The 15,089-nt window shown below is 35.7% G+C and overlaps 1 protein-coding gene across 1 annotated transcript; it reads right to left on the reverse strand.

Annotated features, from left to right (window-relative positions):
• Window positions 1-6,181: 6,181 nt before the first annotated feature.
• Window positions 6,182-14,476, reverse strand: LOC136232709 (E3 ubiquitin-protein ligase SINAT5-like). The gene is made up of 3 exons (XM_066022076.1): window positions 14,027-14,476; window positions 7,625-8,011; window positions 6,182-6,887 (listed from the first exon to the last, which is right to left on the reverse strand). Exons 1-3 carry the CDS (start codon window positions 14,258-14,260, stop codon window positions 6,525-6,527), a joined length of 984 nt encoding a protein of 327 aa, XP_065878148.1. The 5' UTR covers window positions 14,261-14,476; the 3' UTR covers window positions 6,182-6,524.
• Between the last annotated feature and the right edge of the window lie 613 nt (window positions 14,477-15,089).

Below are 15,089 nucleotides of genomic sequence, written 5' to 3' on the forward strand. Positions count from 1 at the left end.
ACGAGTGTACGCACCAGCGTTGGGAAGATTGAAGAGTTCCCTATTACGATTGGAGTGCATCAAGGTTCTACACTAAGCCCTTTTCTTTTTGCCATCGTTATGGATGAACTAACGAGTTCACTTCAAGATGGTATACCATGGTGCATGTTGTTTGCAGATGATATTGTGTTGGTCGATGAGACGAAAGAAGGCGTGGAGAGGAAGTTGGAACTATGGAGACAAACTGTCACACCCGACCCTAAACGGCATCGGGTATGAAGGGAAAATAGGATAACATACACCTAACAGCCTGAAAACCGTACCGATTTTCTAATAGATAAAAATTTATTCGGACTAAAAAAATTTATTTAATTATTTGGCTTGGACTCGATAATTCTATCAAGCTTCCTACGTATCCCGAATGTATTTTAATCTTTAAATCGGGAATCAAAGCCACGTAGTTCTACCTATTTTAGGTAGTTCTCTTAACTTATAGACACATTGATGAAATTAATAGACTTCACTTTATTGCTATATTGTTTCGTTTTATCGTTACTACTATTCATAATATATTTAGTATCCAGGTCTACGATTTCGACTCGTCAATTTAAAACTCGTTAAAAACTTAATTTAATTATCTAATAACTTAACTTAATTTCGAAATAGACCAAAAACGCTTAATCAGACCATCGTAAATTTATTTATTAATTATTTAATATATACGTGAATACTTTATCGATTCAATAATACGAAACTTTAAATTTTAAAAAAAATCACGTTATCAAACCAAATAAATCAATAAATAAATATCGATATCTTTATATCAAAATCAAACCAACTCGTAATCAATCAAATGGTTTCCATAATCAAATAAACGCTTTATCAAACCAAATTCGTAATCAATCAAACTCGTAATTAATCAAATATAAAACCTTATATCAAAATCAACTCATAACCGAAAACATAAAACCTTATATCAAAATCAACTCATAGCATAACACTTATATCCATTCTAGAGTTTCTCCCCTTACGTATCAATCCATAAACCTCATAAACCACATATAGTCGAGACGTCTCTTTAACCTTGCCTAATCCCGTATTGGTCTTACCCCGCACTTCGCTGTCAATACCCGACTAGGTCTTTACACTGTGTACACAGGCCATGTTCCTCACTGAACATGGTCTTCAAATATCAAAACCACCAATCCGGATCACTCTAGATGGATATAAAAATCATAAAATCACAATATGCTCAAGTCTATTTTCACAATCAAACGTCTAATTTATTCCAAAATCATAAAACTATTTGACTTCAAATATCTATTTTCGCAAAAATAATCACAATCGTTAAAATCAAATAATCTCTTAATATAACTAAAATTGTTAAAAATTCGTATAAAATCATCGATTCGTAATTTAATCGAACTCCAAGTATTAAATAGTTTAAAATATTGTATCGATTTAATATCGTTTAAAAGTAAATATTCTTATCGGACTATTTTTCGGTCACCGAAACAAAAATTCTAAATTGAATAATTAATTAGAACTATGAAACCTATTGGACTCGTTAAACCACGTTAAGCTACTAAAAGTATATTTCTCATAATTTTATATTCAAATTCATACGGAATCTATTTAACAAATATTGGTATTAGTCATTCTAATTTATAACTTAATTTTAACTCGACCGTTTCAAGTCACTTAAATATTACACAAATATCTAAATTTTAAACCAAACACTTTTATCGTACTATTCTCGTTTTTCACCGGAATCGTAACGTGTAAACTAAACTGGTATCGTTAATTCCGACCGAAGGTTCAGTTAGACTCGTGACACTGCTAAAAGCTCATTAATACTAATTTTATCTTCAAATTCTTAACCATCTTCTCAATCTATAAAACTTAGCTTTTAACAATTTAATAATTAGCTAACGTCAATTTCGTCTGTGACCGAACCCTCTAAAGAATCATCTATTTTAATATGTAGTTATATAACTATCTAACTAGAACCTTACTAGAGAGAAAACAGAAAATAATATTACCTCTTGTAAACGTAATCGTTACAAATTCTAGTCTGCCCACGCGATATCATTAACTCGGAATCGTTATTATTTTACCCCATTGAAGATCAATCGATTTACATAGAACAATTTTCTTTTCATTTTTTTCTCTTTTATCATTCATTTCCTTCCTTCCTTCACTACAATTTTCATATATATATATATATATATATATATATATATAGGAGAGGGCTCTTGTGAGAACCACTCAAAACTACGTAGTTTTGAGTGTAAAAATTAATAAAAAATGCTGATGCTACTGGGATTCAAACCTAGGACCCTTCAGCTACACTCCACACTCCTTACCACTGAGCCATTTGTTTTTCTTATGTATTATGTTGCGCACTGCTTAATATACCAATGCCCTTGTAGCTTCTATTGTTTAATATTTGATGCATGCACTTATTAATATTGATTAAATGTGCATAATAATAAATTATTAATAGAAAAAAAAATAAATTTGCATAATAATGAATTATTAATAGAAAGAAAATGTTCATAATAATGAATTATTAATAGAAAAAAATCCAAAAACATGCTCCAATTTCTTATTTATTTAATTCCTTTATATTTTTGTAATTTATGTTATATAAGAAAATATATTTTTTAAAACATACGTTAGAACATATATTTTAACTTTTAAAACACGAACTATGAAGTTTAGAACGTACGACATATTTTTTAGAACATACGTTATGTTTTTTAGAATATGTGTTATGTTTTTTCGAACATGAGTTATAAATTATATTATAGAACAAATGAAAAAACGATCCAGATATCTACTAATTTTTTAGAACATTATACTTAATTTTTAGAACACAAACTATATATTTTTTTAAAACATACGTTATAACATATATTTTAACTTTTAAAACACGAACTATGAAGTTAGAACGTACGACATATTTTTTAGAACATACGTTATGTTTTTTAGAACACGTGTTATGTTTTTTCGAACATGAGTTATAAATTAAATTATAGAACAAGTGAAAAAACGATACAGATATCTACTGCTTCTTTTAAAAAATTATACTTAATTTTTGGAACACAAACTATAAACTTTAGAACATATGTTATGTTTTTTAGAACATACGTTATGTTTTTTAGAATGTGAGTTTTTTTTTTAACAAAAAAAAATGGCCCATATATTTACTATTTTTTTTAAAACATTATCTTAATTTTTAGAACACAAATTATAAAGTTTAGAACATATGTAACAATATTTAGAACATCGTCCTTAACAATTTAAAACATAAATTACAAAAATATAGAGGAATTAAATAAATAAGAAATTAGAGACCAATCGTTGGTTGGCGCAGTAGTAGCATGGGGCTGCGCTTGGTAAGGGCGGTCTCAGGATCGATCCCCAACAACGGCGATTGGGAGGGGTTTAAATACCGTAATCCTTGGACCCGCTCCGAATTCGGATTAGTCGGCCAATGTGGTTCAGAGTACCGGATGGTTTAACCAAAAAAATAAGAAATTAGAGCATGTTCTTTATTTTTTTTCTATTAATAATTAATTATTATGCACATTTGTTTTTTTCTATTAATAATTATTATGCGAATTTAATCAATATTAATAAGTGCATGCATCAAATATTAAACAATAGAAGCTACAAGGGCATTGGTATATTAATCAGCGCGCGGCAAAATACACAAGAAAAGTAATTGTCTCAGTGGTAAGCAATGTGGAGTGTAATTGAGGAGGTCAAGGTTCGAACCCTAGCAGCATTAGCTTTTTTTTTATTAAATTTTACACTCAAAACTACGTAGTTTTAGATGGTTCTCACCTAAGGAGTGTTCTCACCTAAAGGAGGGTTCTCACTTGATCCCTCCCCTATATATATATATATATATATATATAAAGGCATTTAAAAATATATGAATTTCTATATTAAAATTATTTTTATGGCATATGGCAATATTCTAATTCATTGATATGCTTAATGTTTAAATAAGGATGACATGGTTGAAGCATAACCCACCACCTAATTTGATACTTAGCTATATAATTGACACCTAGTTATATAGTTTACATATATATAGTTGACACATAATTATATAGTTGACATATAATTGTTTTTCTTCTTTTATTAAAACTTATATTAATAATATTTGAAATGGATTTGCTACTAAATTTAAATACAAATTCGTTTAATTTAATTTTTTTTTTTCATAAATCATATAAGCCTTCAAAATAAATAAACCATATAATATTTAATATCCACATATTAACTTGATAATTGTTGGAAAGATCCCTGAATTTTAAATTTTTATAAAACTTATCCTAAACTTTAAATTTACATCTAAACACAATAAATTAAACCCAATAGTTTATTTAATATCGTGATTAATTAATACTCTAAAATCTATATCGAAAAAAATTTAGACACGGATGTTACACAAACTTTAGAATCTAGAGGCTTTAAGTTGAGCCGAAATAAGACAGAATATTTGGAGTGTAAGTTTAGCGGCGATAGGAGTAGAGAGGCAGAGACAATCACACTAGATGGGAGGGTTGTTCAAGCATCAGATTGCTTTCGGTATTTAGGATCTATTATCCAAACGGATGGAGAAGTAGATGGAGATGTTACTCATAGGATTAAATCTGGTTGGACGAAGTGGAAGAGTGCTACGGTTTCCTTTGTGACCCCGGCATGCCAAATAGATTGAAGGGAAAATTCTACCGCACGGCAATCAGACCAGCACTATTATATGGTACGGAGTGTTGGGCAGTGAAACACTGTCATACTCATAAGATGTCGGTGGCGGAGATGCATATGTTGAGATGGATGTGTGGTCATACGAGAAAGGATCGGGTGAGTAATGAAATAATTAGGACAAAAGTAGGGGTTACATCAATTGAGAATAAAATGAGGGAAAACCGACTAAGGTGGTTTGGCCATGTAAGACGAAGAGCGCTTGATGCGCCGGTTAGGAGGACTGGAGAGTGGCAAAGGGATGTAGTGGTGAGGGGTAGGGGAAGACCTAAGCAAACTTGGAGGAGGGTGATCGAGAGTGATATGAGTTTATTGGAGATTGCGGAAAATATGGTAGTGGATAGGAAAGAGTGGAGGGAGAGAATTTGTGTCGCTGACACGACTTGATTTCACGATTTTATATGATGGTTCATGTTAGCCGACCCCGAATCATTTCGGGACTAAGACTTTGTTGTTGTTGTATCCACTTCCGCAGACCAGCTCACCCTAATGGCACATGACGTCCAAACTCAACGAAAAAACCAAATTTAAAACGAAATCAAAGATCCAGGGGCAATATGAAAAATAATTAATCAGGAATTTGATTAAACCAGGCAAATTTGGGTAAATTACACCCATAGCCACTAAACTTTACCCATTTTCACATTATAGCCACTGAACTTCATTTCTTTCCGGTATGGCCACTAAACTTTACACTTTTTAACACCGACGGCCACTTAATTTTAACTAACTTCTCAAAATAACCGTTAACGATCGTTAACGACCTCAAAATGAAAATATTCAAGAATTAAAGTTGTTCAGAACGACATTTACCATGAAACCACATTTTTTATTTTCGAAAATCACAATTTTTGAAACTCTCTCTTTAAAAATTCATTTTCTCTCTCCTAACCAAACAACACCTAAATGACCTCAAATCGAAAAGTTTCAAGAATTAAAATTCCTTAGAATATCATCAACGCTTTGGATTTTTTTATTTTCAGCCTTCAACGGTCGTTTTGAGGCGTTAAGTGGCCACCGGTATTAGAAAGTGTTTTGAGGCATTAAGTGGCCACCGGTATTAAAAAGTGTAAAGTTCAGTAGCCATACCGAAAAGAAATGAAGTTCAGTGGCCATAATGTAAAAATGGGTAAAGCTCAATGGCCATGGGTGTAATTTACCCAGCAAATTTCAAGAATTTACTTATGTTTTTTGTCTTTTATTTTTAGATTTTTTTGAGGAATTCCGGCTCTAAATCTATTTAAGAACTTAAGTCTTAAGACTGAAACCTGTAATGGGAGAAATATAGAAGTTTTTAGTCAGTATATTTCATGTTAGCAAGTCAATTTAAGACATGACTCATTTATCGAGCAAAGAGTTCACCAAAAAAAAGAAAAACTGCTTATTATACAAATTGGAAAAACTCTTGAGAGAAAAAAAAAAAAAAAAAAAACCTTTCATCCACTCCATTACCATGACTGGATAGCTGACATACGTACAAAAGAAAAAAGAAAAAAAACAATCCCATACACACAAAACACCGAAATTGTAATTCAAAATCACGTATGTTTTAGAGGATAAGGTACCAAAATAGCTTCAAAGTTCTCGGGGAAATGTCAATTTAGCTCTGGGTAGCGAAACTTGGAGATAAATTGGTACCACTTTACAAACATTGAGGCGTCAAGTTCCGTTATTCAAGGCTAAATTGTTGGGACTAAAATGGTGCTATTTTGTACGTTGAGGCTCAAAAACCTTGAGACTATTCCGATACCTTATCCCTTGTTTTAGCTAAAAAGTGTTGGTATGCATACACCAGCTTCTGGATTTTGTTGTTCTTTCCATATTCTACCAGTGACTCTAAGTTTGAGTTCTTTCCTGTCCCCTCCAGAAAAGAAGAGTGCCATATTTCGTTGAATGATGAGACCATCGTGACTGTCCCTCACCTTTCTATGGCTATCTCGGATGCTTCGTGGTGTACCTTCCCACATGAATTTCCTCCCGTTCGCCCCAACCTCAAGGCTATAAGTATAATTTCGAGCATCGGTCTCATCACCCATGAAACGGAGGAATGCCATGTATACCGGAGCCATGCCTAGCTGGAAGGCTTCAAAGTGCAGGCAAAAGTATTGACCAAAACAATGGAAGACCTGATAACCAAACAAAAGAGCTATATCAGAGATCCCAAGTGCTTGAGAAAGAAAATGTTAAGATGTGGAATTGGAGCAAATGATAATGAAATGGAAGAGCGTACAGTGCCCTTTTCACATAAAATCTGGGCTTAAAGCACTATTTAGCCCGAAATTAGCACGTATATAAGGAGACCCATTAAATGTTTCGTAACATAATTGTTATAATGTTTTGTCAATCTGCTTAGTTGCCTCAATTTTCAAATAATATTTCACCCCAAAAGCCACTTGTTTCTCGGTTTCTATAAATATAAGTTCTTCTTTCACCCAGTAGCAATCATTTTACGCGCGATTTAACAAGTCTAATTACATAGTAATTTGACGGAATGTGATTGAATTTTATACATCAGGGACCAAATGTGATTGAATGCTATACGTCAGGGACCAAATGTGATTGATTGCTATACGTTAAGGGGTCAATGTCACAAAATAATAGGTCAGGAGGCAAATGTAAACATTTTTTATAGGTCAAGAACCAAATAATACTTTAAGCCTAAAATCTATCAGATCTTGCAATTATGCCTTAAAAATCATCTAAATAGACTGTTCTATAGTCCATTTGAGATATTTATCACACACTCATGTTGCATCAAAACTTTTGTTCTATGCTTTTCTAGAGAAGCTAAGATAATATTATTTGCGGCATATACAGTTCAGTTCAGTAATCTAAAGGGGAAAAAATATGCTAGATTACTTACCGTTAGCATCCATGTTGCGTTCTCCACCTCGCGAGGATTTGACTTTACATACCGATGGTTGAAAGTACATCCAGTGTGCATGTCCACCTTATGATCATCCCTAAGATGAGCAACCAGGAAAGGAATATCACCAACAATAGAGCATTCGGATCCTGCATACGGGCAATTATATGGCCTGAAGTTGCAAATGGCCTCATGCTTGAGTTTACTGTAATATGGAAATATTTCTGGGCACCCCAAGTTGTAATATTTGCAGGGCAATTCAAGTGATTCAGCCACCTTTTCTAGTGCTAAACATCTAATATCCCCGAGCTCCTGCCGACAAGTTGGACATCTGTTGTGTACCCTTGCTTTACAGGTGGAACACAGTGTGTGTCCGTTGTGACACTGTAAAGAGGGCAAACAGATTAATTATAAACCCGATAATCAGAGTCTTTAAAAAAACAAGATAGATCAGTACAATATGTATACAAAGGCATTTTTACCCAACATGTTCTAAACAAACTTAAATTCTCTCAAATAATTAACAGGAGATATCTCAGAACTGTAATAGGCATTACGAGAGAGACCGAGATATAAAACATAATATTCACATAAAAGAGGTGAACCAATTCTTCATGGAAAACGCGGCAAGGATTCTAGATTCTACTGGCCAAGAAATAGGAACGCAATGCAATTCTATAGTGTGGTGACTAATTGTTATGTATTCTACCTACAGTTCTGATGTATGATCCTAGTATGCTACTGGTTTATATCTCCCAGTCCAGCTAGGATTCTGCCCACTGCTTTATATTAAAGGCGCTTGGCGAACTAAGGTGCAAGGGAGCTCTGGAGCCTTGGCGCACCAAGCGACTGAGCGACATAAGGCACATTAACAAAATAAAATTCATAAAACTATAAGTGATAATATTTAAAGTATAAGAAATGATAAATTCTAAACCATGATAATACGCCATGGCGCGGCTGGCGCACCGCCTGCCATTTGGTGGCATGGCACTAGGTCTGTTGCCATGTGCGCCATGCGCCTTTGACGTGCCATTAACAACTATGCCTCACCCAATGCATTCCTAGTGAAGAAATTTCTCTAGCCAAATCCGATTGCACTACAACTAGCAAAGAGGTTTAGATTTCCAATTGCACCTTACAGCTATAACATTCCTTTCTAACCAATGAAAATTTGGAAATGAGAACCATATGGACTGAATAACCTGCACATACCACATTATTACAGGTAATGCAGCGATCATGGGTTAAGAGTTTTCGATGATCATCGACTTAGCTATTTTGGATATGGAAGTTGATGAATATTTCATATTTCATTTTAACCCCCAAGCTTGACAAAATGCACAAGTTTAACCTTTTACTCTCAAACATTTAGGCCTAGACTTTGGCAAAATATCAAAATTGAACCCCTTATTGGGTGAAAATCCAATATATGTAATTCACGTGCTGTATAAATTTGTAGCCGGATATCCCTGACCACATAACTCCGCCTGTGAGGGTCACTTGGTGGCCTTTACAGCCGGTCCCAAGCCCGGACAAAGGAGGAGGGTTGCGGTAGGTTTGTGGCGGCCAGCGTAAAACTTAGCCACATCTTATGACATGAACCATAATATAAATACCGTTGGGGCGTTCCCTACTCAGCGACGCGCTGCACTTCTTAGACCCGGGTGTAGTGATAAATGTGCAAGGGTTGCTAGGTCGTCGCCCCGAAGCGGCGCGCCACCCCAGGACCCGGGGGTGGTGTCAAATATGCAAGGGTTGCGGGTAAATAAGCTAGTCCACGGTAATGGTAGGGGTAGGGGTAAGGGTAGTAGGTTACGCTTTGGGACATGGAACATAGGTTCTTTGACAGGAAGATTAGCTGAAATTGTAGATGTTATGAAGAGGAGGAGAATAAATATATTATGCCTACAAGAAACCAAGTGGGTTGGAGCCAAGGCTAGAGAGATAGCTCCTTGGGGTTATAAGCTTTGGTACTCAGGAAAGGATAAGGGTAGAAATGGAGTAGGTATTCTTATTGATAGGGAGTATATTGATGAGGTAGTAGCGGTGTCTAGGAAGAGCGATAGAATTATGAGTGTTAAGCTAGTGATAGGGGATGAGGTTGTGAATGTCATTAGTGCATATGCGCCACAAATAGGATTAGATGTGTCTATAAGACAAGCTTTTTGGGATGACTTAGAGGAAGTGGTGCAACAGGTTCTTAGGGATGAAAAAATGGTACTAGGGGGTGATCTCAATGGACACGTGGGTTCTAGGCGAGATGGGTTTGAGAGTGTTCATGGAGGGTATGGTTTTGGAGATAAGAATGAAGCAGGAAATGATATTTTGGAATTCGCATCAGCCTATGACTTGAGTATCATGAACACATGGTTTATGAAGAGAACATCCCACTTAGTGACCTATCGGAGTGGCGGTAATGCGAGCCAAATTGACTTCTTCTTAGTAAGGAGTGCTTGGAGAAAGAGTTATATTGATTGTAAGGTGATCCCTGGTGAGAGTACGACAACCCAACATAGAGTAGTGGTGCTAGATTTTCGAAGTAGGAAATGTATAAGAAAACAAACACCTCAAGTAGAGACTAAGATTAAGTGGTGGAAATTGCAAGGGGAGAATCAACAAAAATTTGTGGATGAGATGACCAAAAAAGATATTTGGACTTGCAATATGGATTCAGATATAGATTCGATATGGAATAAGATGGAGCATAGTATAAGGGAAGTAGCGAAGGAAGTTCTAGGGGAATCTAAAGGTAGCATGCCACCGGGTAAGGACACATCTTGGTGGACAGAAGAAGTACGACAAGCAGTAAAGAGTAAGAGAGAATCCTATAAACTATTGGGGAAATGTAGGAGTGACGAGAACTACGAAAAATACAAAGAGGCTAAAAGGGAAGTAAAGAAGGTCATACGAGATGCTAGAGCAAAGGTGAATCGGGATCTGTATACAAGATTGGATACGAAAGAAGGGGAAAGAGACATATATAGAATTGCTCGGATGAGAGATAGGAAGACGCGAGATCTCGGAAAAGTTAAATGTGTGAAGGATGTGGACCAGAAAGTCCTAGTTGGAGATAAGGATATCAAGGAACGATGGAGGTCCTATTTTGATGACTTATTTAATGGAGATCGCCAACAAGATGTTGTAGATATAAGTATCCATCACGATATGATAAATCATGAATGCCTGCGGAGAATTCAAAAGGGTGAAGTCAAAATGGCATTAAGTAAGATGAAGTTGAAGAAAACAGTAGGACCTGATGGCATCCCTATTGAGATTTGGAGATGTTTGGGAGAAAGAGGAATCGAATGGTTGACGACGTTCTTCAACAAAATTTGGAGAAACAATAAGATGCCATCAGAATGGAGGAAAAGTACCTTAATCCCTTTGTATAAGAACAAAGGCGATGTCCAAGATTGTGCCAACTATCGGGGAATCAAATTAATGAGTCACACTATGAAACTTTGGGAGCGAGTGATTGAACAAAGGCTAAGGAGGACGGTGAAGATCTCGGAAAACCAGTTTGGCTTTATGCCGGGAAGATCAACTATGGAAGCCATCCATCTAATGAGACAATTAATGGAGCACTATCGAAATAAGAAGAAAGACTTGCATATGGTTTTCATTGACTTGGAGAAAGCATATGATAAGGTACCAAGGGAAGTACTTTGGTGGGCCTTGATAAGGAAAGGCATTTCGCGGAAATATATTGACATCATAAAGGACATGTATGAGGGAGTATGCACGAGTGTACGTACTAGTGTTGGGAAAACTGAAGAGTTTCCTATTACGATTGGAGTGCATCAAGGTTCCGCACTAAATTACGATTGGAGTGCATCAAGGTTCCGCACTAAGCCCATTTCTTTTTGCCATCGTTATGGATGAACTAACAAGTTCACTTCAAGATGGTATACCATGGTGCATGCTGTTTGCAGATGATATTGTGTTGGTTGATGAGACGAAAGAAGGAGTGGAGATGAAGTTGGAACTATGGAGGCAAACTCTAGAATCTAGAGGCTTTAAGTTGAGTCGAAGTAAGACAGAATATTTGGAGTGTAAGTTTAGCGGCCGTAGGAGTAGGGAGGCAGGGACAATCACCCTGGATGGGAGAGTTGTTCAGGCCTCGGATTGCTTCCGGTATTTAGGATCTATTATCCAAACGGATGGAGAAGTAGATGGAGATGTTGCCCATAGGATTAAAGCTGGTTGGTCGAAGTGGAAGAGTGCTACGGGTTTCCTTTGTGATCCCGGCATGCCTAATAGATTGAAGGGAAAATTTTACCGGACGGCAATTAGACCAGCATTGTTATATGGTACGGAGTGTTGGGCAGTGAAACACTGCCACATCCATAAGATGTCGGTGGCGGAGATGCGTATGTTGAGATGGATGTGTGGTCACACGAGAAAGGACCGGGTGCGTAATGAAATAATTAGGACAAAAGTAGGGGTCACATCTATTGAGAATAAAATGAGAGAAAACCGACTAAGGTGGTTTGGCCATGTGAGACGTAGAGCGCTTGATGCGCCGGTTAGGAGAACCGAAGAGTGGCAAAGGGATGTAGTGGTGAGGGGTAGGGGAAGACCTAAGCAAACTTGGAGGAGGGTGATCGAGAGTGATATGAGTTTATTGGGAATTGAGGAAAATATGGTAGTGGATAGGACGGAGTGGAGGGAGCGAATCTGTGTCGCTGACACGACTTGATTTTCACGGTTTTATATGATGGTTCATGTTAGCCGACCCCGAATCATTTCGGGACTAAGGCTTTGTTGTTGTTGTTGTTGTTGTTGTTGTATATCCCTGACCACATCTCGCCTTCCTACACTTGTAAGGTTACTATCCACAAGCGCCAAATGATACATAAATCACAAGCACCAGAACTCCAACTAATAAGGGCCCAGTTTTGATATTTTGCCAAGCTCAATATTCGAACTCATGCATTTTACCAAGGTCAAGGATCAAAAATTACATTTTGACTACAAAATGCATAAAGGATCCATTGTGTAAAGCTTATATTCCCAGTAAATGTAGTCAAGTAAGTCTAGTATCATGACAATGAGTCAAGAATTCGTGTGCAGCATCAGTAAATCCATGCTGGGGTTGTGGAGGAAAACCATGCGAATATCACAACAAAATAATCCAACTAAACTTATCAGTGAGTAAGTAGCAAAGACAGATCAAGAGTTAGCCAATGTTCGTTGCAGCAACTAATCACTATTGGAAAATTAGCTAATACGTCGAGGAAATCAATCACCTAAGAACCATCATCTAATACTGCAGCCAATACTTCTCTTCCCCAATTGAAGGTGAAAGAGAGACCTAACATATCCAAACTTTTACCCATGGCAAAAAGAAGCTCAAACCCCAAATTTAATCACCTTGCACAACAGCAATCTCAAAATTGAATCTCAAAATTGGACAATCATCATAAATCCAGTTCATGTGAAAAACCATATTGCCTCTAGCATAGTTGTCAAAGGCGCAAGGCGCACTAAGGCACAAGAGGGTCTTGGAGCCTAGGCGCAAGGTGCAAAGCTCAGGAGGCCGGCACAAGGGCACCAAAAGAAAATAACATGTAAAATTATAAATAACAAAACTTAACATTTCTAAAATGACACAAATAGTCAAATAACAACAATCATAATCATAAAATGCATGATATAAAATTCTAATTAACTACTAAAACATAATTATAATTCATAATAAAATTTAAATCTAAAGACCAAAGTTGAACTTCAACTAAACAATAAGTTAAGACTAAACTCTTTAGTCTTTATAGTCCCTATTCATCATCAAAGTCGCCACCACCATCATCACTATCATCTCCATCATCATATTCTTTTTCAAGGTTCTCATTTTGCATTTGTTTGTTTTGGGTTTTCTGTCCTTTAGAAATCGCAGCTCATCTCTTTCCTTTCCTTTCCTTTCTTATTTGTTTTCTTTTTCTAACCTAATCTCAGTCCTACATCATTAGAAGCTTAAAAAGCTCAAAAGAACCCTACAATTGAGCCTAGGCTAGCCGAGGAGCGGCGACTGGCTGACATAGCCTGCCTCACACCTGAACCTTGACACAGGAGCGCCTTTTAACAACTATGGCCTCTAGTATCCAAACCTTTCCTTCCCACAGTTGAGAAAGAAACATAAATCCTAAATTCGGATGCACTAAGTAGGAAATTCTCTCATATCTATAATTAGTTCTTCAAAACATTTACCAATATACTAACAAGAAGATATGAAACAGATACACATGATGCATCTGATATAACCACCAAGGTAACTAAAACCTAATTGTGAAAATCCAACAAAACCAACTAGAAAACCATGAAATTCAACGAAATTCAACAAGAATGAAGCAAAGGGAAATAGGCAAGAAAACCTAAAATAGAAAATAAACATGATACCTGATGGATTGGCGGATACATGGAATTAGTACAAACAGGACATTCTAGCAACTCATGAACACTTGTAGCAGGAGCGATCCCGGTTTGACCCAAAACATTGTTGATGCCATTGTTGTTGACATTGTGCGATTTTGATGAACCAAATTGATGATGATGATGCAGATTGTGATGGTGGATCTCATCATCATCTAAACCATCTGTTGATGAAACACACTCTATACTATCCAACTCCATTGAACCGCTTCCTAACACAATCTCATTTGTCAACGATTTCGTGTCATTCTTTTCATTTTTCCTGGAAATTTATTATATTTTCTGGAGAAAGCTGTCGAAGAAGAAGAAGAAGGGAGATGGATAGATAGATTCCGAGAACCAAAAAACTCCCTTCTCTCTCTCTCTCTCTCTCTCCAAAAAGTTCTTTCCTTCCTTGGCTTTTTTTCTCTCTCCAGGTTTTGTGAGGAGAGAGAGAATGGGACATATGCATGGATGACCGTCCGATTACTCGTTGGAGGTGGACTGCAGATCTTACGGTTATTAGAAGTTGTGTTCTTCATTTTTATTTTTATTTTATTTTTTATTTTTTTAAGATTGTGTTCTTCCATCTAAAAAGTAGCCCGTACAATATATTTTAAATTTTTGGAATAATTACAAATTTAGTTTAGGGAAAATTGAAAAAGTAAACGTGGTGGTTTAGCTAATCTGTAAAATATTTAAAAATTTGTAAACAGAATCTATATATTTTTGTGAATTTAAAAATACCCGAATCAATTTATCAATCAAATAATATTTATAATTTAATTAATTTAAAAATTAATTTTTTTAATTGCTTCAAATTACTCATTTTTAAACTAAATAGTGACGACAATAATTTTTTAAATAATGAATGAGTTTGCAAACAGATGACTATTTTTATAAATTGATTAAACCACAGTTTATTTTTAAATTCAATAAAATATTTTTAAAAATTTATCAAACCCGTAAAAAAAGTATAATTTTTCGTTCTTTATTTTAATTTTTCATGTGTATGCATATATTTATATTACATTAACAATGAATGATAAAA

This window comes from Euphorbia lathyris, chromosome 6 (assembly GCF_963576675.1).
Source record: "Euphorbia lathyris chromosome 6, ddEupLath1.1, whole genome shotgun sequence".
Lineage (NCBI taxonomy): Eukaryota > Viridiplantae > Streptophyta > Magnoliopsida > Malpighiales > Euphorbiaceae > Euphorbia > Euphorbia lathyris.